The 25,295-nt window shown below is 38.5% G+C and overlaps 1 protein-coding gene across 13 annotated transcripts in view; it reads right to left on the minus strand.

Moving 5' to 3' along the window:
• LOC109105974 (adhesion G protein-coupled receptor B1-like) overlaps window positions 1–25,295 on the minus strand; it is an 87,155-nt gene that overhangs the window by 53,161 nt on the left and 8,699 nt on the right. For 12 of the 13 annotated variants that reach the window (XM_042741457.1, XM_042741463.1, XM_042741459.1 and 9 more), the window contains exon 2: window positions 7,919–8,849. In XM_042741457.1, the coding sequence (XP_042597391.1) occupies window positions 7,919–8,636 (718 nt within the window). In that variant the 5' untranslated portion in view covers window positions 8,637–8,849. Of the gene's footprint in view, window positions 1–7,918; window positions 8,850–20,599; window positions 21,149–25,295 lie in introns of those variants that run through there. The other variant, XM_042741454.1, reaches the window with a different exon arrangement.

Here is a 25,295-nt window from a genome sequence, read left to right on the forward strand (position 1 = left end):
CTATTCATAGCCAGATATTATGGTATGTGGAATGCAAAGTCTATTATTTAATCTCAGCTAAAACACAATATATGTCATAATGGTATATGGCAAAATGAATATGAATACCACTACACTGAATGACAAAACTAAATCAGAGCTGTCTACTTTGCAATTGCCCATTGCAATGTGCCTTTGGTTGATGAATGCAGCTTTTCTATTTTTGACATGAGGACTAAAATACAATTATTTTATAAACATCATAAATGGCTTGCTATGAATTTAATTTTTTATATATAGAACTTTTGACAATTACAATAAATCTAGCTCATTACTGGTCTGTGGCCGGAAAAACTGAAATCATCTTTTAATTCTCTGTGCATTTATATATGCAAATAGAATGTGTTTAATTGATTTTAACACCAGAACTTCTTTTGAATGCTCCACATGTTTAACTACTCTAAACTAGCCTTTTTTTTTTTTTTACTGCAACAGCATCAGGTTGGGGAAGAATGAGAGAGAGCGAGAGAGTAAGAGCGAAGGAGAGAATATGCATTAGACCCCATATGGTTAGTAAACTTGATTAAAACAGCCTTCAGATTGGGAATTGACAGTGTTCATACTGACTGTCTCAGTGTTCCTATGGAAACCACTAAGGTGGCACATGTATGTTGCAGAGCCTTAGGTGCATTAGACATTCCTAGATGCCCATCTGTGGTGCCTCTCAAAAGTATGAGGCTTTATCGTACAAATAACCCCTAATCCCCCTAATCAAACCTTTCATCGCTGCTCTCTCAATATCTCCTGCTCGCTTTCACTGGGTCGATCTCAGCATGTTAGAAGAGATTTTCTATCTTTTATAGATTCTATTTAGTATGGACTGTGGGTTAGATGTGACTCTAGAGATGTGAGAGGGGGTAATCATACAGATAGGTTGGGGAGCTCTTTACAGCACTGTTGTCTTTCACTCTCCATTGCAGACACACACATACACCCACGCACAAACACAACAGGTCTATCTGCAGGAGCATGTGTTCACTAATAAGCAGCTCCCTAGGACTTTTTAAAGCTCAACCAGGGCCAGACACAAATCTGTGTATGTTTGCTTAGTTTTTTGATATCCCAGTTTAGATCAATCTTGTTCTTTATAGATAGTCCACCCAAAACTGAAAATTCTAAAAAACAAACAACAACAAAAAATGTAACATTGTAAACCAAAACAGTTTACACAGGGAAGTCGTGGCCTAATGGTTAAAGAGTCAGACTCGTAATCCAAAGGTTACGAATTCGAGTCTTGGGCCAGCAGGAATTGTAGGTGGGGGGAGTGAATGCACAGCGCTCTCTCCACCCTCAGTACCATGACTGAGGTGCCCTTGAGCAAGGCACCGAACTCCCAACTGCTCCCTGGGTGCCGCAGCATAAATGGCTGCCCACTGCTCCGGGTGTGTGTTTGTGCACTTTGGATGGGTTAAATGCAGAGCCATACTTGGCTGTATGTCACATCACTTTCAGTTCCCATTGACTTCCATAATGTTTTTTTTTTTTTTTTTTTGACCATACAATGGAAGCCAATGGGAACTGAAAATGGTTGGCCAACATTCTTCAAAATATCTTCTTTTGTGTTTTACGAAAGAAAGTAAGTCATACAGGTTTGGAAGGACATGACATAAATGATGTAAATGATGACAGAATTTTCATTTTTTGGTGGACTAACTTAAAAAAATAATATGACTGGTTGAGTCATCATTACTTATTGGTGCCTTCTACCTGTTCTCAAGTCAAGTCAAGTCATCTTTATTTATATAGCGCTTTAAACAAAAAAGATTGCGTCAAAGCAACTGAACAACATTAATTAGGAAAACAGTGTGTCAGTAATGCAAAATGACAGTTAAAGGCAGTTTATCATTGAATTCAGTGATGTCATCATGCAGCTCAGTTCAGTTTAAATAGTATCTGTGCAATAATTTGCAATCAAGTCAACGATATCGCTGTAAATGAAGTGTCCTCAACTAAGCAAGCCAGAGGCGACAGCGGCAAGGAACCAAAACACCATCAGTGAAAGAATAGAGAAAAAAACCTTTGGAAGAAACCAGACTCAGTTGGGGGGCCAGTTCTCCTCTGGCCAGACGAAACCAGCAGTTCAATTCCAGGCTGCAGCAAAGTCAGATTGTGCAGAAGAATCATCTGTTTCCTGTGGTCTTGTCCCGGTGGTCATCTGAGACAAGGTCTTTACAGGGGATCTGTCTCTGGGGCCCTAGTTGTCCTGGTCTCCGCTGTCTTTCAGGGCTGTAGAGGTCCTTTCTAGGTGCTGATCCACCATCTGGGCTGGATACAGACTGGATCCGGGTGACTGCAGTGACCCTCTGACTTGGATAAGTCCTGACTTCTCCTGGACTTTATTTTTATTTCAAGCAATTTAAGAAAGAGAACGTGAAAAACTTAAAGGGATAGTTCACCCAAAAATGAAAATTTGATGTTTATCTGCTTACCCCCAGGGCATCCAAGATGTAGGTGACTTTGTTTCTTCAGTAGAACACAAACCAAGATTTTTTAGCTCAAACCGCTGCAGTCTATCAGTCTTATAATGGAAGTGAATGGGAATAACTGCTAAAAAAAAAAAAAAAAAAAAAAAAAACCATACACAAACAAAACAAAACGTGTCCTCTTGTGCGTGTTCTCAGCAGCAGGTGGCCAGGCACGTGAGGCGTCTTCTTCTTCTTGCTTTATGGTGGATCGCAGACTTATAAGTGCATTACTGCCACCTGTCTCTCAAGTGGACCATTGACACTCCTAATTGAGATTGTAAATTTATGTGTCAATGGTCCACTTGAGAGATAGGTGGTGGTAATGCACTTGTAAGTCTGCGATCCGCAAAGTCGCTTACATCTTGTATGATCTGGGGGTAAGCAGATTGACATCAAATTTTCATTTTTGGGTGAACTATCCCTTTAATATGACATTATGGCACAATTTCAACATTACTTAAAATCGTCTTAGCATCTTAAAAATCGTTTGTTGCATTTCTCTTTTGCATGTCTCACTGGTAAGTTGCTCTGGTTAAAGTGTCTGCTAAACGAATAAATGTAAATATAGGCCTAAATGACAGTGTAGCTAGCTAACCAATCAGAGCCCTTCGCCTATTTCTGAGGGAGGGGCTTCATAAAAGCAGGAAATGATCAGCATATTTCTCAAAGAAGGGACAGATTGGTGTGGATTACAGGTAAATTATGTGAAAAAAAAAATTAAAACAAAGCATTAATACATGTTAGACTGCACCCTATAACACAATCAAGCCTAGAAAAAAACAGTGAACCACCCCTTTAAAATAGATTGGGTGTCTGACTTCCAAAGGAGCTTTGTAATAAGAATTCTGAAGCCCCGTTCACACCGCCAGCGACTTTTTCGCTGCTTGTCGCTTGTGGCTGGCAATTATTGAGGTTGCTACTGGGCGTTCCCACTACTGGTTGCGTAGTTACCCCGTAACACTCCACTACAGCAGATGAATAACGTGACTTCACTCCCATTGGTTGTCTCTCGTGAAATTTGCTGCTTATTTGCATAAAGTTGAAGAATTCTGAACTTTTGTCGCTTGACTCACATCGCTTGACTCGCCCACATTCCTTCGCCAATGGTAACTGTCGCTCCTGTCACTGGAAGTCGCCAGCTCTCCATTGAAAATGAATGGGATTATGTCACTCTGTCGCTGAACGGGGCTTGAGGGGGAATTTAAAGAAGCAGCAAATCGCTCACTGCTTCCAACAAGTTCAAGTTCAGTCAGTGCTGTTCAATTTTACAAATGCCGAACACTCAGACCGAGTGAACAAACAAGCTTGCTGCTATCCAATCCATGCTACATACATGTTGCTTCGCTTTGAAGCGCACAACCAATCATTTTCGAGGATTGGACATCGAAGTGGGCGGGGCCAATCATTTGTGCAATTGTAGCGTGGGGATTTCCAGACAAAAAGTGTTCAAAACGAGAACGAAATTAGCCCGTAACACATTAATAGCCAGTCAATCCTCATCTAACGGTTACAGCAGTTGAGTTACAATAACCAAATTTTACCAAACAAGTCTCACTCAAATTCTATGCAGTTCCAGACATACAAGTTTAGGCTGAATCATTCGGCTTGAGCGGGGAATGGTCGCCCTGCGTGATGCTCATACACGTCAGCTCACCTAGACATGTAAGTCACAATATCAAACAACAACAACAAAAGGTTTAATAAATACTATATTTTGTATAAAGAAAAATAGGTAATTTACTCATTCTCACATTATTCCAGACCCGTGGCTTTCGTTCTTTCATCGAACAGAAATGTATAATGTCTGAAGTCTGTGTTGGATAGAACTCAAAACACGATTCGTTATTAAGACCGGAGTTGTGAACCGGATGAAGTTCAGTAAATCATTGTAAACATTGGTCTCAAAAGAGCGGAAATATTATCTCATAAGCACGCCAAAGTTTTCGGGCTGTCTATGGTTGAAATTTAGAACGCGAGTCATATAAACATCTTTTATGATACTTTTACATTATTTTTAATGTTTGAAAGCCTCGTCCCTATTCAGTGCAGTTGTGTGATTCAGTCATTAATTTTTTTTTTTTTATGTCCTTATTGTTTTCTTTGATAATTAATAAATTTCTATTACAGTAACGTGCTTGGACATTTAACTTTTTTCATTTCCATTATTCTTAATGCTTATTCTCATTATTATAATACAGTATTTTTTTTTTTTTAATTTCCACAAAACACCTCTCTGGGGGTTCCTACAGATCTAGAGCTATTAAGACAGCATGATCTATTTAACATGAATTGTAAATAGAGATGATAAAACTGAAACAGCAAAGTAAACACTGAAAAACTGATATCCTCTTGAACAACAATGTACACCCTCTTGGAACAAACACCCTCAAAAATCCCTCATTGAAAGTGTGCATGAAATAGCGATGCACCCCTAAAGCAAGACAGACGTCTGTAAAGTTTAGCCCCCCCCATCCCCTGTGTATGTTTACAACGGACTAGTACAGTCTCACGGCTAACATACGTTCTTAAAACACATATACACACCCTAATGCACACCCAACTTGGGGCATTTTTTTATTATCAAGCATATAGGCAGTAAAACTGCTTAATTAAAACATGAATATTTTATGAGCTCTCGAGAGCCATGGAAGGGCCATGAGCTAGCACTGGCAACGGTAGGAGAAAGAGAGCTAGAGAGAGAAAAAGATACAGACACAGACCATCCGTCCAGCAGAGATAAGCGCTGTGCTCATCCTTCCCAGAGCAGTGGGAGCAATTTTATAAGCTTTACGCTAAAAAACGTGTGTGCCTCTGGTGGCCAAACATGCTCATAACACACACACCCCCACACACAGTGATAGAGTGCTGCCTGCACAACCGGTTTCAGCCATCCACAATGAATCAGCACACTAGCGTGTGAGACTGTGTGTGTGTGAGAAACAGAAAAGAGACATGACTACAACAAAACAGTGATAAGTTAAATCTCGTTATTGCGCCTAAAGATGAAGAACTGAGGACTATGGGGGCATTCAATTTAAATTTCATCATTTAGCAACATCACAGCCAAGCTATTATCGGCTCCACTCTCAATTCAAAGCGCCTCGCTGAGAAATAAAAAGTATGTGCTTTCATCTAGTTTAACCAAAGCTCTCTGAGACACATCGTCCCGAATAACGAAAAAGTGCAAGTCATGAGGACAGTATTTTCTGCTGTCATCACCTCACACCTGAAATTCTCTCCCCTGCTTTTTCTCACTCGACTCCCCTTCCATCCTGTCTCTCAAATCCAGCCCGTTATCTGTCACTGCTCTGAGCTGCGAGAGATGAATCTACTCATCTCCCATGATGCCTTGCCTCTGAGCAATGTGTCACATTCACACAATAGACACGCCTTTAGCATTTTAAGATGGAATGCACACTCACCATGTCCCTCTATTTAACTCTCCAATTTCTCTTTTAGGAATCAGAGGGAGGTGGGCTATTTCCACCTACGGGGGATGTGGGAGGAGGCACATCTCCAAATTGGCCACAAATAAAATGGACAGAGTGCCATTAAGACTGAGCTAGGGATATCCACGGAGCGATAGGTCTTGTAGAGTAGCATTGTAATGATGCACAGCCTGTCTTTCAAAAGTCATCTTTCATTTGCCTTTCTGCTCTGGCTCCATCCAATGGGCCATGGGCATTCCTGGCTCGCCTCCCAAGCTCGCGATCAATTCATGAGATGTTCTCTCTTTATCACGCCCTCCGTACATCTATTCTATCTGCCTTGCTTGTCTAAGGGGCCGTTCACATATAAGTTCTTGCTGTATATGCTTACATTAGATGGGTGTCTTTGACTTTTGTGATGCATCGGCATTAAGGATGGGCCACTGGCTGGTGAACATTTTATATGAATTGATTGTGCTCATTTTTATGCCTTGCAAACTTAAACAATTGGTTTTCTTTTATGTATTCTACATTGTCTACAATGTAAATAGTGCTGAGTCATCCACAACATATGTTATATACAGTAGCTGGTTAACATAGATGATGTTTTGTTGAATTTGCGAACATAATTTGTGATTTGGAAGCATCATTTACAATGTTTTGTTGAAAACTAGAAACCAACCAGTAATGCTTTCCATAAGAAGCCATAATTTTCAAAAGTATGATTTATGAAATTATGGAGTTACATTATAACTGCATAATTTGAACACTTCATTTTATGATAAATATATAAAGTATTTCTAGCAAATATATACACTAACATTCAAATGTTTTGGGCCCATAAGGTTTATTTAATGTTTTTTTTAAAACAAGTCTCTTATGCTCATCTAGGCTGCATTCACTTTATAAAGAACACAGTAAAAATAGTAATATTGTTAAACATTGTTACAGTTTAAATATAAGTCTTTTCTAATAAAATGTATTTTAAAATGTCATTTATTCATGTGATGGCAAAACTGAATTTTCTGGAGCCATTACTTCATGCTTCAGTGTCATATGATCCTTTAGAAATCTGTTGTGAGGCCAGTTGGAAATGTTGACAGGGCAACTAAATAATTAGAACTAATTTCTAGTTAGAAGGTTCCTTCTATATATTCTATAATATTTCCATTTTTTCTTACATGTTCTATAAGTATTTGAAAGTGAAATGTACATTATACCCAGAATATGCTAAATTATTATAATAATCTCCATTTTTAGCTGTTTTTGGAGGCAAGAACATGTTCTGTGAAAATGGCCCCTTATCACTTGGTTCAGCTGTATAACAATCACACATATTATTAATTACACACATTTAGTGCTCTTTTACAGATAGTTTTGAACACTGTGTGTTGTGGAGATCCATCACACCTTTGTGTTTTTTAACAGGCAGAAAAAAGTAATGCATAAAAGAGAAGAAGGAACAGAAAGTCCACAGAAAGGTCACACAGTGCAATGGGGTGAGTGATCTTCCAGTCCAATGGCTGCAGCCTCTCCCCGGGGTTGAGTTTCTGTGCCACATCCACTCTTGGAGAAGAGATCACATCATAGCTCTGAATTCAGTAACCGGCCCCGTTCCCTTCCTAATAATCAATCTCCAAGTGCATCACCACTGCTATCCCGTGCCACTCCCAGAGCATGTCTGCCGCATTAACTCTCCCACGGGCCGATCCGATATCCCTATCTGAACCCTCACCGGATCACACATGGCGCCAAGAAGTCAAGGTCACCCAGCTAGGACACATCAGCTGAAACCTAAAACCTTGTTTTTTTAAACCTCCATCAGTTCTCTCTGAACTCTTGTTTCTTCAACTTCGATTGTTCTGTTGCTTTGCTACTAAATAAGACAAGCTACCAAACCCACAGTGGGAACAGAGAACAACATTTTTTAATTCAATAACAATTGAACCATGCTGAGTTAAAACTAGACAAAAACTGTCAGCTTACCGCTAGTGTCAGTGTCAGCTGTTCCTTCTTTCACAACAGGGATGCAGTTCTCTAAGAAGACTCCGTCCCGGTAGCATCCACTGGTTTCTTTGTCTGGTGGGGGCTGGTCCCAACATTGGCATGGTGTCTGCATAATGCCACAGGGCCGGTTGGAGGTACTGTAGGTCAGGCAGTCCTCCAACCATTGGCACAGCATTTGACAGGCAGCCATGCTGGGGTTACGCTTCCCAACCACAAGATACTCCACCTTAAATTCCCCATCACCATTCCTAGACCCGGCGACCGCTCTGGGCAGCCCTTTTCGGATCTGCAGGAATTGTTTCCCGGCTTCCAGGAAGGCAACGTGGGTAGAGGTATCACACAGCTTCACCACCTCGTCAAAGCTCTCCATCCCGAGGAAGGTTCGTGTCGTCTCCAAGAAGGAGTCAAACTGGAAGGTCCGGTGCTGTCGGGGAATGCAGTCTCTGGTTGGTTTTGTGACCTTGATGAAGATGGTGTAGCGCCTTGGGTCGGGGTTCTGCAGTGTCCAGGTGCAGGGCATGCTTGGAAATACCGAGGACGAGAGAAAGAATCCAAAGAAGCGGCTCTGGACCAGTGTGGAGCAGGTGTCAGACTCCGGACCAGAGGGGGCAGCGTTGAGCATGTCCAGCCGCAGCAGTTGGAGAAGAGGGAAAAGCAGGACCAACGATGAACAATTCCGTAAGAATTTTGATATCATGGCTGTAAACTGTGTGCAGAAAAGTGCAAGGCTGAAGATATCTCTTACTGGGAACCTCTTCTTGTTAATGTAGGATCAACAGCCTCGTTTTGTTTACCAGCCGATATTCTCAGATGTTTGCAGAACCGTCTGAACTGACAGCTCAGGATGAGAGGGAACTCTGGCTCATTGATCCAGTTTGCTGTCCATGATGTCAGACGCCCTCAGAGAGATCTGCAGGATTAGAGAAGACAGAAAAAAAAGACTGCATAAGCCAGATGGAAAAAACAACAGCAATTATCCATTGACCAGATAAGAGTGAACATAATAACTTCAAAAGTGTGTAGACACCGACATGACTGACTTTGGTACTTAGAAATTACTACGCTGGGCTATATCGATCCAAAAGTGCCGCACCTGTGCTTCACATTTAAAAAGAACTCTTTGTTCCCTGTGAAGCAGTCACTTTCTGCAAAAACGCCACCCTCAATCTTGTATTTCATCAGTGAGCACAATAATTTGTCCAATTATAGGGCGATCAATTACAAAAATATGAACACCTGCTGTCATTCATTATTTCCAGTGCATTTGCTCCATGCCAAAATGATCAATAGCCTCAGTCCTCTGCGAATCATTAGGCTAAAAGCGGCTGGATCATCTCTCAGACGGGCCTGATTGTCATTCTTTTCCCTGACAATTCAATGTCTCATGCAGTTTTACAGCACTTAAAGATAAGAAATATGTGAGGTCACATGCAAGAGCAGTAGACAGACATCTTGGAGACTATTCTGATGTAATCACAAAATTTCCATGTGCCATTAGTCATTTAACAAAGTGAGCGCCCCGGCACCAGACTCACCCTGAGAGCCATAAACTATACTAGAATATACCATGCAGATTTTATTCTAGGTTAATCATCCTTATCTAAAGGCATTAGCTTTGTTCCTCATATTCAGCGTGCTAAGAAATGAGACAAACCCAGACAGGGGAAAAAAGTGCACTGAGTCATATAGATTCTAAATACTGGTGGGTTCTGGAAATGGATGAAGAAAAATGGGGCACTTCATTCACATGAAGTGATGTGATATTTATAATAATCATTACTACTTTAATATGTGTAATGAATCTGTTCAGCAACTCCTTCCTCTCGGTATTGTTAATAAATACAGCAGTCGCTATCGGCGTATATAGCTGGGTATTGTTAGAGATTAGTAGTTTCCACAAAGATGCTGGATAATGCTGTTATGAATGTGTGTGGGTGAGATCTATGTGTGTGTCTATGAGAGTGTGCATTCTTTAGAAAAAGAATGAAACCAATAGATGTGTTTGTGTGTGTGTGTGTGTGTGTGTGTGTGTGTGTGTATTTCAACCACAGCACTGAATGCAGTTTTGTGAATGTGCAAGAATGAGTGTGTGAGTCAGTGTTATTTTTTGCACCATATTTTGTTTGTCATACTATTTCTTTCGATGAAAGTGTCATTTAAGTCAGTTTTTGGTCATGCTTTATTAATTCATTTTAGTCCATTTTACGTTGACTGAAATGGCATATAATTTTAGTTGACTGAAATAATTTTGAGTGAGCTAAAATACCCGTTAGCAAATCCGTTCATTTAACTGTGTTCTCGCAGCTCAAGCAGGGCGATCACAACCATACTATGACTGGATTATTTGAATTAATTATTGATATTTTTCTTCTCTTAAAACTTTCTTCATGCATTGTTCTTGTCTTGAATCATTGTTTCCTATAGAACATTGCCGTTGTGTATATTAAAACATATAATGACGCACATTGTCTTATAAACACACAGTAATTATTGATATTTATTCAAATTTCTTAATCCTGTTTCATAAACATTATATATCACTTAAGTAATGTTAATTTCCTGTTCAGTAATCATCCTGGGGTGTATTTCCAAAAAACATTGTTAGCTAACTATGGTTGCAAGTTCCATTGAACTCTGTTGGTAACAATGAAACCTGCGTTGCTTTTAGGGAAATCATCTCTGATTGATTCAGTAATGTCATTCAGTAAAAAAAATTGTCAGACTGATTCAAGCTGGTCAATCTATAAAACATTTGATTATTATTATTATTCAATTTTTTTATCAATTCTTTAAAATATCTTTTTTGCTTGTGATTTGGTTAACATGAATAATTCGTTTTTTTTTTTTTAATTAGACTACACAAGAACTCAACACAAAGATATGTTTTCTTGACATTATTTTACGTTGCAAATTATTTTGATCTCATCACATTAAAATCTGCATGTATTCAACAGCGGCAAAGTGGTGCAGAAAACACAAATATTTTGACGAGTAATTTCTTATATGAGATAAAAATTAAGATTAACTAAAGCAACTAAACTGACCCAACTCTTAACTGCATCCTGGAGTCCTAGTAGCACAGCTTGGTGTGAAAAGCAGACCAGAATACATGGATGCGGCTGACTGCACAGGTGGTTCCGTTTTTTTACAGGCAGATAATATAAAAAAAAGCTCCAATTGATCTCAGCATGACCTCAAACATTGCCTTACACACACACACACACACACACACACACACACACACACACACACACACACACACACACACACACACACACACACACAATGGCACATATCTGCTTGGTCCCAGATAAGCTCTGTTCAGGATGCTTAAAGCATAAGTCTTTAAGTGAAAGTGTGGGCGTTTTTTAAACAGAATAAACACTGCTTTTCATGCCAGTGGTATCCATAATGAAGCTGGAGGATGTAATCATCTAATCCGTGTCTTAACTTAGCCTTGACAATAACTGGGACATTCTCAAGGCTGAACCTCAAGAAACGCTTCGACTGATGCAGGGATGATCGCTCATCCTTTCTTTCTGCCCCAAGAAATTTAGCTCTCCCAGCATGCACTGGATGGGGTTTGTGAGTGTTGCACAGTGGCCAGCTCATTACAGACATGTCTTGTTTATTGATCAGCAGCAGTGACAAACCGAAAACTGCTATTCAGTTAATTGAGCCCTTGCTTTTACACACTATGTCACTCTGGAAGAAAAGAATAGCTAGAAAATGGATGAAATACATATTGGATGAAAAATAATGCTGTAGGCTAGAGCCAGGTGAGAAAACAGATAAGTGTGACTAAATTAGATTTAAAGGGATAGTTCAGCCAGAAATTAAATTAACATAATTTGCTCACCCACAGGTCATTAAACTGAACTATTTTTCCCCCACATATAATTAAAGTCAATGATTTCCAAAACAACACTGGGTGCCATTGACTTTCAGTGTATGGGCAACAGAGTGTTTCTTCTTAATATCATCTTAAAAAAAGATAGTCACACAGATTTGAACCAAGATGAGGTTGAATAAATCGCAAAATTGTATTATTCTTTTTTTTTTTTTTTTGATTGAGTGAACTATCCCTGTAAGTCATCGGCATTCAGTCAAAATCATTTCCTAATATGTCACTCTCACATGTGCGTGTCAAGTGTGCTGTGATCAGTTCCGTGTTGTCAAGGCATTGTGGAAACACTGACTGCTTCTTACATACTGTTAGCAGCCTCGGATTCTGAATATGCTGGAGCAGACAGGGCTCACATACTGGCACTGACTTCTGAGAGAAGGAAAAGAGAGACAGGTCTTTTCTCAAAGCAGGATTACACCATGATTACAGGGCCCATGATGGAGCCTGTTTTTCACATTCATTAGACAGAAAAGAAACCATTGAGGGTAATCATGATTTCACCAACCTCTTGGAAGATGAAGACCACCTTCGTTCAATTAAGCTTTTACCCTGGTACTTGTGGTTTCATTATCTTTTTCACTGTCTGTCAGGGACAGCATGTAATCATAGTATGTCCCTGGAAATAGTACCTAAAATATTGCTGGTGGTTTGTATAAAAACATTGGGTGGGGAGAAAAAGATGCAGGAGTTAGAGGACAAGTGGATGAGAAAGATAGAGAGAAGGAGAAGGGAGAGAAGACAGGCTGTCGTTTCTCATGCGTGCTCTCGTTCATCTGCGTCTCTTTCCACGCTCCGCCCCTTATTTATTTTTTCTTCCTCTCAAATTAAAGAGCTACAATGACACCCCAGTGAACAAGGTTATTTGAGCAAACAGAAGGCAACAGGCACTGCTGCCTCTTTCAAGACCAACCTCATTCTCCTCTATTTGCACTCTAGCGTCTGTGACAACAAGCGCTAGGCCTCACGCGGTCATGGAATTAAAGAGATAATTATCTGTCTCTGTTGATGAATGTGTTTACCGTGCTAAATGCCAAGCCTTCTTTCATCAACTTATAAACCGTTGCTTTTCCTATCAGCCAAAGTACAGGATGTGGAGGGATCTTGCATCAGAAAACAGTTAATGTCAGGTGGAGGTGCTTTTGTTCTCGAAAAGTGTTTTTGAGTCCTCCTACAATGATAGTTCACCCAAAAATGATTATTTACCATCCTCATGTCAACCCAAACCTGTATGAATTTATTTCTTCTGCAAAACACTAAAGAAGATATTTTGACGAATGTGGTTCTAACAACACTGGACCCCATTGACTTTCATTGTATATATATATATAAAAAAAAAATAATAATAATAATAATAAAAATAAATAAATAAATAAAATAAAATATTCCACAAAAAAAGTTGTTTGATTTGGAAAACAGATTTGTAATACACCTTGAGGGTGAATCAATTCTGACAAAATTGTATAATACAACAGGCACCTAAAATCATACAACAAATTTGTATTTGCATTAGAACAAATGCTGTTCCTCAGCAACTTTAGAAGCACATTTTGAGTTGTTTGAATCATGTCTTTGTTGTGTGGAAAAGAGCCGCTTATTCTGCAAAATGTCCCTTTTTTGTTCCATACAAGAAAAAAGAATCATATGGTTTCCAAATTATGTGAGGTTGAATAGACTTTTGTGTGAACTATCGCTTTAATTTTAACATTCAGTTCTTCCTGGGTTAACTTTAAGCTAGGTAAACAGATCAGAGGTAGCAGTATTCTTGCTCTTAAAAGAGGTGCAGAGCAGACTTATCTTTTCTGTCTCAAGCTTTCTGTGAGCTATAAGATCAGAGCTTGCAAGGGAGATTTACTGAACGAAGCTAAAATGGTCTTTGAATTAAAAATTAGGAGAGTGGATATTGAAAGAGATCTTCACACCCTTAAAAACACACTATATTTTTTTCAGTTTCTTGCCTTTGTCACTGTTTGTATCACTGCCAGCAGTCAGTCATTGTTGTCATGACATAATTTCCTGTGGCTCCAAAGTGATTAGTCTCATGGCATTTATGTGTTTGGCTCAGAAGCTTCTGTGGTTTCAAGATTTCAAGTGATTTCAAATGACGTACTTCCAAGAAGTCCTGCACCAGATGAACCATTGAGATGATTGTGAATGCTGAAAGACCGCTTCTCCAGGTGTTATAAACCTACTTGACCTAAGCCAAACCTTTTTTTTCCTTATGCAAAACTCAGATTGACATAAATCTCTCAGAGGTTGATCAAAGGTCGACATCATGATTTAAAGAGACAAAGAGGAGGAGATGGACAAACTGACAGGGGATGGAGAGAGTGTTAAAGCACAACTGTTGAGGGGGAAAAGAGAAAACTGAACATCTGTTTGTGTGATGATCTAACAGGCTGCGTCTGCATGCTCTTTTTCCCCTGGCATGCCTGCTGTTTGTTTTCTCTGTCATCTCTGCCACAGACTAGCCTTACCTGGTGCTAATTTCAATTAGGACTCTAACTGTCTAAAGAAATGAATAAAGCTGAAGAGCCACATCAGAGACAACAATGCTACAGACTGTAGGAGACAGATAAAATATAAACAAATGGACATGTCCATGGCTAGGAAGCTGACATCAAATATTTAGTATTTCTCTTGAACCAAGTACACAATGTGCTTTTTTAAAATGTCCTTTACAATTGTTGCAGTTTAAATTGTATGATATGAGCCCCGTGGGATCTTTTATAAAAGCCAAGGCTGACATGTTTTTTTTTTTTTTTTGTCAGATTATGCAATATATCTTTGGATGCTTTTAAGGTATAAATAAACATTTCTGAACCAATTCAAACCACACATGCCAACAAACATCCTGATGAAAAAAAAACATGGAATGTGTTAAACCAAAATGTATATATGATAAAAAAAATTTTTTTTTTTAGAGAAACACACACACACACACACACACACACACACAGGTGCATCTCAATAAATTAGAATGTCGTGGGAAAGTTCATTTATTTCAGTAATTCAATTCAAATTGTGAAACTCATGTATTAGAGGGAAACTCATGTATAAGACCCCCCCCCCCCCCCCCCCCCCCCAAAAAAAAAAAAAAAAAAAAAAAAAACATTTTTAGTGAATTGTTGGCCTTCTGGAAAGTATGTTCATTTACTGTACATGTACTCTATTACTTGGTAGGGGCTCCTTTTGCTTTAATTACTGCCTCAATTCGGCGTGGCATGGAGGTGATCAGTTTGTGGCACTGCTGAGGTGGTATGGAAGCCCAGTTTTCTTTGACAGTGGCCTTCGCTCATCTGCATTTTTTTTTGCTCTCTAGATTCTCTATGGGGTTTAGGCCTGGTGAGTTTGCTGGCCAGTCAAGCACACCAACACCATGGTCATTTAACCAACTTTTGGTGCTTTTGGCAGTGTGGGCAGGTGCCAAATCCTGCTGGAAAATGAAATCAGCATCTTAAAAAAGCTGGTCAGCAGAAGGAAGCATGAAGTGCTCCAAAATTTCTTGGTAAGCGGATGCAGTGACTTTGTTTTCAAAAAACACTGGACTTCAAGCAACTTGGGCTATGAGCTTCTCCACCCTTCCTCCAGACTCTAGGACCTTGGTTTCCAAATGAAATACAAAACTTGCTCTCATCTGAAAAGAGGACTTTGGACCACTGGGCAACAGCCCAGTTCTTCTTTTCCTTAGCCCAGGTAAGATGCTTCTGACATAATCTGTGGTTCTGGAGTGGCTTAACAAGAGGAATACGACAACTGTAGACAAATTCATTGACACGTCTGTGTGGCTCTTGATGCCTTGACCCCAGCCTCAGTCCATTCCTTGTGAAGTTCACTCAAATTCTTGAATTGATTTTGCTTGACAGTCCTCATAAGGCTGCGGTTCTTTCGGTTGGTTGTGCATCTTTTTCTTCAACACTTTGTCCTTCCACTCAACTTTCTGTTAACATGCTTGGATACAGCACTCTGTGAACAGCCAGCTTCTTTGGCAATGAATGTTTGTGGCTTACCCTCCTTGTGAAGGGTGTCAATGATTGTCTTCTGGGCAACTGTCAGATCAGAAGTCTTCCCCATGATTGTGTACCCTAGTGAACCAAACTGAGAGACCATTTTGAAGGCTCAGGAAATATTTGCAGGTGTTTTGAGTTGATTAGCTGATTGGCATGTCACCATAATTATTCTAATTTGTTGAGATGAATGAATTAGTGGGTTTTTGTTAAATGTGAGCAAAAATCATCACAGTTAATAGAACCAAAGACTTAAACTACACAATTTGAGTTGAATTACTGAAATAAATGAACTTTTACGCAACATTTTATTTTATTGAGATGCCTAACACAAATGTTTCTGGGGTTCTTAAAAAAGTCTTAAAAAGTCTTAATTCACTCAAAAGGGCCTCAAAATGTCTTAAATCTTATCAGGAAGTCTTAAATTCATAAATGTCATGTGCACTGAAAAAAAGAAAGAAAAAAAACCTTCCTCTTTATTTTTGTCTTGTTTTCCAGTGGAAATAAAGATTCTTAAATCAGGATACATTTACTTAAGATGCAAAATAAAGACATAAAAAGAAACTGAACATAACGTTTATGCTTAAAAAAAGAACAAATATCTGCCAATTCATTTCCCCCCGTTTTATTTTTCTATCCTATTATTAACGTTCAAAAGTAAGTCTATTGCCTCCTAGAGTACAGTACCGGTCATTTGCATTCGTTCACTTGTGTAAAGTACGTTTTAGACCAAAGGATATGCATATATGCATATAAGCATAATTGTGAGTAATTCTGTGGAAAGTTATGGAGGTGTTCTGGGCTTATATTATGCTTATTGCTACAACTGTGGACTTCTTTGTTTATAATAATCTAGATTAATCAAAATTAAAATGAGGATAAGAACAAACTGAATTGTGTGTTGTGAATCTGGTGAAAATTTTGCATAAGAATCATTTTTGTGTGCAGAAGGCTTAGTGAATGAAACCCAGTGTCTCTAATGAATCTATTTTAAGCTCTTTTCATTTCTGGCTAACATGTGCAGATTTGATGCCTCAGCCCCTTCATTACCTTCCCCGATTGATTAGATGTGTGAACCAACAGTTCATTAAAGAAATAATTTGTCCTCTTATCCAGCTTCCACATCTGGGTGCTCTTTGTCCATCCGTCCAGAAGATACCCAGTGGCATCATCTCCTCACATGAAAGAAAGCAATTATCTCCTCCCGTACACAACACCCGAGCAGGGGCTTGGAAAGGATACGCCGCTGAATACTACCCTAATTGGGTTTCATGCCGGCAGAATTTACAACATCTGTAACTCGGATTATAGTGGTGCCAAACAAAGAAAATTACAAAAGTGGCTTTACAAACACTTTTATGGGCTATTAATGATAAACACATTCATTGCGGTGGTAGTTCATCACAAACATTTACAATCACGGGCTCAGTTAGCTTAAAAGGGGTCCTTTATTTCCGGAAGCAGGGTGACAAAATGAATCAAGCGTGCCTGTGAAAAACACTGGCCTCTGTGTGTGTGTGTGTATGAGTGCATTTTAGTGTGCAGAGAGTGTTTGGAAGAGTTCGGGAGATGAAATGGCTAATCGCTCATAATTCACACATCTCACAGTGGGGCTGTTGCAGATGGCGTCGAGACTGTCCTCTTTTCTCTCCATCAGAATCAATCCCACAGATAATGAGTGCTTTGTGCCTGAACATAATCAGATACATATGAAAGGGAATTGTAGTGAGCATCAAATCCAATCAAGCCATATCACGTCCACTGCAAATGAGCCAGACAGCATATTTGGGCTTTAAGAGCAGGGATAAAGGATTTGTACCCTGAGGCCTTATGCTGTCAGACTGAACCCACTTTTGCAGGAACCACATTTCGAGGGTTTGATATCATCTTCTTTCATGTTTTTTATCTATCCATCTTTATCTTTTTGTCTGTCTGTCTGTCATTCCATCCATCCATCCATCCATCCATCCATCCATCCATCCATCCATTTATCCTTCATTCATCCATTGATCTCTGTCTATAGGTCCATCCAATCCTCCATCCATCCATCCATCCATCCATCTGTATATACATACAGTATAGTTTTGCTAATCCATTCATTCATCCATCTATAGATATATCCACCATTTGACATCTATCCATCCTTCCATCCATCTGTATATATGTAGATTTGTTAAGCCATCCATCCATAATATAGCCATCATCATTTAACATGTATATATCTATCCACTCATCTTTAAGTATATCTGTGGGTTTGCCAATCTGTCCATCCATCTATTGTTATATCCATCCATCCAATATTTATCTGTCTCTCTATAGGTTACCTATCATCATCCATCCATCCATCTATCCATCCATCCATCTGTAAGTTACCCATCATACATCCATTATTTATCTCTCTTTATATTTGTTACCTATCATTATGCATCCATCTATCCATCCATCCATTTTCTATCTCTTTTTCTATAGGTTTCCTATTATCATCCATTCATCCATCAATCCATCCATCCTCATTTAACATGTATATACAGTATCTATCCACTCATCTATATGTATATATTTTGTTTGTTTGTTTGTCATTCTGTCCATCCATCTATTGGTATATCCATCAGTTCATTATCTTTCTCTTTATCTATAGTTTACCTTTTATTACCCATCCATCCATCCATCCATCCATTCATCCTTTCTTTCTTTCTTTCTTTCTTTCTTTCTTTCTTTCTTTCTTTCTTTCTTTCTTTCTTTCTTTCTTTATGGTTTCTTTCAATTTTCTTAGTTTTCTTTTATTTTTAAATTAATTTCCTTCCTTTCTTTCATTTTATTTCTTTTTCTTTGTATATAATTACTTCTGCTTGACATACCTCCTTTCCAACATTTTTTTTCATTCCTTCCTCTACAGCAGACTATTACTCAGTAGCTCATGCGACAATGTTTAGACTCAGAGGAGGACCGCAAGGGCTGAGGTTGTCATTTGGGAAAGAGCCCCAAAAGACATGCTCTAGCTAATTAAAAATTAAAAGCATCAACTCTGTCAGTATTATTGTACATAGCTCTGATAGCACATAGGAGTCGCAAGACTGAGGTCTTGACCTCAGCAGCTGAGAAACTAAATGACCTCACATTATGCTCCGGGTGACATTGAGGCCAAACATTGCATGCTTTTTCTTATACACACAGACACAGTATGACTCTCATCAGCTCCATAACAGAACTAACAATCCCACTCTGTTAGCTTGAGACAGTTCTCACCCAATGACTATAGGGGACATCTGCGGCGGGAGACAAAAGGGGGTGTCAGTTTCCTAAGGACAGCCGTAACTAGGAGTGTTGCATCATGGTTCTATGACACACAAAAAAGATATCTGAACAGTTTTTGTGTCTTAGATGGATGACTGTTTTTGTTTATCCTGTATAACATGTCCTACGTTTAAATGCCACTCTTTTAGGGAGAAAGGGGGAGCTGTCACACAAAATCAGGCTTTAATGTTGCAGATAATAGCCTTTGTTAATGCTTTTGTCAAATACTGTATTATCATTCCATATTTTTCCAGGTTCCTTTACTTCAACCTATTATAAAAGTAAAGACAGGAGAAGACGTCCACATACAAATATTGTTCACTGATAAACCACAATGTATTTAGATATGAGTTCAACACACACACACACACACACACACACACACACACACACACACACACACACACACACACACACACACACACATACACACACACAAACACACACACACACAACAAATAAATAAAAATACAAATAAATAAATATATTTGTAATGTACTTGTATTGTATTGTTTTATGTAATGTACAATATTAAAAGTAATATTCAGTGTAAAGTGTTGATTATTTAGATAACTTCTTGGAATCAAAAAAATTATTATTTTAATTATTTAAAAAATATTTGTACCAGATTAATCTAAATAAAATTACCCCAAAATTTTAATATCATAAATACACTATTATATTATATTATATTATATTATATTATATTATATTATATTATATTATATTATATTATATTATATTATATTATACAACCTTTAAAAAAAATGTACGTTTAGATTAAATTTTAATATAAGAACAAATTAGAATTCATGTTATGGGATGGAATTTACTGCCATCTACATTCAAGGAGGAAAATTAAAAGTGGAGGTTCATTGAATCACTGTATGAAGATTCAAATATTTATTTATTTTTCCACATTTCAGTAACTAAAATAAAGTCAAAATGACATTTCCTCTTCCAGTTGAAAAAACATGTAAGATTTCTGCAATCATAGCATAAATTATTTATTAACTATTTCCATGTATTTGATTTAATTTAAATGTTCATATTTTCAAAGTGCATTACTTTAAATGCTTAGATATAGCATAGATCTGTTCAATTAAATGGATTAAAACTATTAAATTTATTCAGTTAACATGTACAAACATAGTTCCGAAAAGGCTAGCTGTGGACGAAGCAATGTTTAATTAGTTACAATGCATGAGTTAAAAAAAAAAAAAAAAAAAAAAAAATACTGATGATAAATAAAACTTAAAAAAAAAAAACATTCAGGTTTTTTTTTTTTAATTACAGAAATCTTACCTGTTTAATTTAAGTATTACTGACAAATATGCATCACATTTATGTTAGAATGTGTAATACAAATTGTACATGCATTTCAAATACATAAATCTTTTTTTAAAAATTTAGATTTTTGTGTGTAATAAGGAATATTGTGTATCTTCAACTCACCTTGACTTGACCTCATACTCAACCACACCTGTGATCCATTCCATTCTTTGTGTCTCTCTTTCTCTATAGCCTACTGACCTCACGGCTGCTCTAGAGAAACAAGCGCACGAGTGTGTTTGTAGATACGTGGGACTGAGGGTGCTCTGGGGGTACAATGCCCATCCAGTGATAGAGAGCCGTAGCGGGCCTCGAGAGAGAGAAAGAGTTTGGGTGTGGGAGTGTGTGTGCGTGAGAGAGAGTGTGGGAGCTGAAGGGACCCATTGAGCCGGGGTCCCTCGCCTCTGCCTTCATTAACATGCAGATGGGAACAGCTGTCGACACTTTGCTGTGACGGCTGAAATATTTACGACTCGCTGTTTACTGAAAGACTCTCGGACTGACTAGCCCACGAGTCCGTCCCTCACTGTTTCTCTTTGTCTTCAAGTTATCTGTGCAGATAACTGAGCTTCTCTTCGCTCATCCATTCTGAGCGCGATGCTCTCGTTTGGTTTGATAGTGGAGCGTTTGAGTGACAGCTTTTAATCCGGCCCCCTCTCTAATGATATTTGCTTTTTTTTCAGTACATCTCAGCTATCAAAATGTCACAGGCAGATTTACTCAAGGCCAGCCCACCAAACAAAGCTTATTTCACTTCACCACTTGAGAGAGAGAGAGAGAGAGAGAGAGAGAGAGAGAGAGAGAGGAAATCCATATCTACTACAAATCAATGGCAGGAAATTTACGAGCTTTACCTACAGGCCAACGGTGGCTAACATCTCACTACACAGGCATGAATAAATGAATACATAAACAAGGCGGATGGATATCAAGAAGCGAATGACGGATACTTAGGCAAGGAGTGAGCTCTGTCATGGGGTCAATGGCACTGGCATGCAGATGTCTTACAAACAAACAAAAAGTCGATGAGCGTGTTAACATTACGCTCACTAGATAATTACATTAAACGCTTGCTGAGTTGATCGCGGTGCCATCGAAGCAATAAAAGTTTAAGGAATTATCCCTGGGTTGTCTTTCTCTGTATCTCTTTTGCTATTTGTCTCCATTCTGCCCTGTGCAGCCTGAGGGGCCTGCCGTGGTTGCTCATCATGAAACTAAATAAAACACGACAGACCTTCAGGGCACAATTACCCAATGTCAACAATTAGCTCTCAGTGCAGACACTTCACAGAGGGGTCTCTGAAGGCATCCACTCGTCCATATGGAGCCCCAAGGATCTTGTATCCTTAACCTCACTTAAAAAATGCCATGCATTTTTTTTTATTTTTTTTTTGGTATCATGTATGTGCCATGTTTAATTAATATGATAATTCATTGCCATGATATATTGGTGTTTCTTCAACTCTGTGGATAGATGGATTTTTAAGAGAGTTTATTTCCAAACAACAAAATCTTCCCTACTTTGATCTGTCTGTGAACATTGTTCAACATTGTATGTATTGTACATGCATCACATGACAGTTCTATATATATGAAATTTTGTATTGGAATTTTTTTATTTTGAAATAAAATGGCCAAGACCTTTTCTTGTTAAAGCTAACATTTTATGTTTCCCAAATACACACAATTTAATAAAATTAAAAAAATGTTGCATGATAAAATAAATAAATAAATAAATAAAAAATATATTTTTATTCTCTTCACTGAGACTCCATATTAACCAAGTACCCTAAAAACTTTATTAGGGCCAAAACTGCTGTGGAAATGACTGTGGAAATGATTTTTTAAAATACTTTTTAAATCAAAATATATCTAGATTTTTTTCCAAGTTTTTTTTTTTTTTTTAAGACAATCATAGTTTAAAATGTTTATTTTATTTTATTTTATTGATTAAAGATTAAAAGTCTCGACATGGCTTAATGAATAAAATCTACCCATAAAAGCCATTTGAAATTTGATAAAATAAAAAAAGGAATGTTAAGAATAAAGGTTTGCAATGCTGTTCACACTGAACACATTTTGTATTCCGTTGCACTGCTTTTCCTACGTTTTTCTATGTAAACTTGTGACAAGATGAGTTTGACTGCTTGCGTCTTGTGTCTTTTACATCATTTCACACGTAAATGCAGCATTTAGGTTAAAACAAGTTCAACTTAAAAAATAAAAAAACGTAAAAACCTAGCATGTTTTCCCATTGCACTGCCATTTTTCAATGCAAAAACATGTTTTGTTAATTTGAAGCATCATGGTAATGTAATTTGAAGCTATAACCAGCTTTGTGTAGTATCAGTGTTTTGGAACTGAGCAGCTGGTTACTAGCTGGTCATTTGTTGGTTCAAACTGGTTTAGGTGGTTGACCAGCTGCACTACCAGCTGGTGAAGACCTGGCTAGGCTGGTAGACCATCTTGAACCAGCAAGAAAACTATTTACCATGTTCCAAAAACCAGCTTGACCACCTTATGCTGTATGACCTGGTTTTCCCAGCAGGGCTGTGAGTGAGAAGCCAAGTCACGCAGACTCCACCGGGGGATATGGATGATTACACGCATTGACGGTACCGGTGGGACACTATTTCTTGCCAGCAAAGACATACAGAGCAATCCAAACCTCTTTCTAAGGTAACTCCACCCCATCTGTCCTCAGTGCAGTAATGATAATACTAAAAGAGCAGGAGAATGACAAGGGGAGGGAACGAGAGCAATTGAGCCATGTCACTATCTGAGGGCTGACACAGGCTATCACTGTCAGCACCTGAGAGATGACCTGCTCCATCCATCAAACTGTCCCGACCTGAGAGCGAGAGAAAGACGAAGAGAGATTACAGCCTGTTTAATCTCCCCCGTTCTCTCTCATTAGAAAAGATATATAGTCCTATTATAACAATCTGTATGGACAATGTGGACAGATTGACATTTGCAAGACAGAGTGAAGTGGGGAATAAGCCCTTTAGAAGCAAGCCACACACAGAAGAAATTGTCTATAAAAAAGGTGCGTTTTAGCCAACCTGGTTAATCTGAATTCTTCAAGTATGGTGCAATCACAAACCGATATATAGATGGCGTACGCTCTTCTGAGTCAGTCGCGCTGCACTGATACGCTGTTTTCTTTTAAACCAAATCGTAAATATATGTAGAAAACGTATCCTTGTGGCACGGCTGACACAATATAGTGTACGCCGCCTACGTACAGTTCAAATTCTCCAAAATGGCGCTACGGTGATGTGGGGAGAAACAGAGGAGTTGTTAAATAAAGTCGTTATTTTTGTTTTCTTCGTGTACAAAAAGTATTCTTGTCACTTCATAACGTTGCCGTTGAACCACTGATGGCAGATGGATTATTCTGACGATGCTTTTCATACTTTTCAGGACCTTGGCCTTGTATTTTACTTGTCAGTCTATGAGACTGTCTCAAGCCTCCCGGTTTTCATCCAGAATGTCTTAAATTGTGTTCCAAAGATGAACAAAGCTTTTATAGGTTTGGAATAACATGAGGGTAAGTGTTTAATGACAAAATTTTCATTTTGGGGTGTAGTATCCCTTTAAAAGTCATTTGTTCATAAATCAATGTGTTTTATGTTTGTTTTTGTGTGCAGCTCATAAGAAAAAAACTAGAAAGATGTCCATTATTTTGCAGTACACAATCTTTTAGTTGCATCAAATTGTACAAACTCACATTCACAACTTTTCTACAATTTCTCAGAAACACTGCAGTTGTCATCATTAAATTTGTTAAAATTGTTAAATTATTTTTAACGTTGACTTTTGAAAAGACACATGGCCCCTTAAATTTGAGCCTGTACATTCACACACACTGAATCATATGTGAAGTAAACAGTAATGCAGCTGCCGTTTGCCCGAGGAAAACCACATTTGTGCAGAATTTGGAAATTAATGGGATGGAAAGAAAGAGTTTTCACGCCACAGATCAACGCTCTACTTCACCAGAGTCTACAGAAAGGCTGACATGGCCAGATTGGACAGTCTGCACTTCCGAGAGCAGATGTTTTCACTTTTCTTCTGCTTTTCTCATCCTTCTACTTGTTTATCGAAGGGGAAAAATACAAAATACTTTTACCATAAACACAAAGAAAAAAGCAAGTCTAATTACTTGCAGATGTATTTTGTTCAAAAGACTGATTCAGTTATAGCATTTAGCCAGTAAAAAGAATCACAGATGAGAAACACTAGGGTTCATCTGTTCTTGTTGCTTTTTATGTCTACACAGACACAAAAAGCAACAAGAGAAAGGACATCTGCTGCAATATGTTGAAAGGCCACAATGAACTCGGAATAGAAAAACGAATGACGACGGAACAGAGAAAAAAAAATGAACACTGCGCCCTCAGAACACTGACGCACAGTGACTCAAAGTCACAAACATGTCTTCAGGTAACAAACAGTTACAGTGATGGAGTCAGGTATATCACAATAGCAAACACACAGTGCTGACAGCTATTCAAGCGCTATAACGGTGCCGAGAGTGACACACCGGCGCAGTGGGGGAGTTAACGACACTGCTCCGGAGACGCAGGCCTTCTGAGGTTTGAGGGGGCTTTACACCGCGACAGAGATGCAATGTCAGATACTGAGGATTATGCATGCACTTCACATCAAAGACAGCTTTGTTCTCACAAGTGAACATAGACTGGTGGAAAAAGAGCGACTATATTCATTCATTCGCTATTACAGCTCCCTTTGATTGAAGTTTGTACACAAAATGGCCTTAAACTGATGCGGCACAAAGCCCTGAAAAGTCTTT

Source organism: Cyprinus carpio, chromosome B16 (genome assembly GCF_018340385.1).
Source record: "Cyprinus carpio isolate SPL01 chromosome B16, ASM1834038v1, whole genome shotgun sequence".
Lineage (NCBI taxonomy): Eukaryota > Metazoa > Chordata > Actinopteri > Cypriniformes > Cyprinidae > Cyprinus > Cyprinus carpio.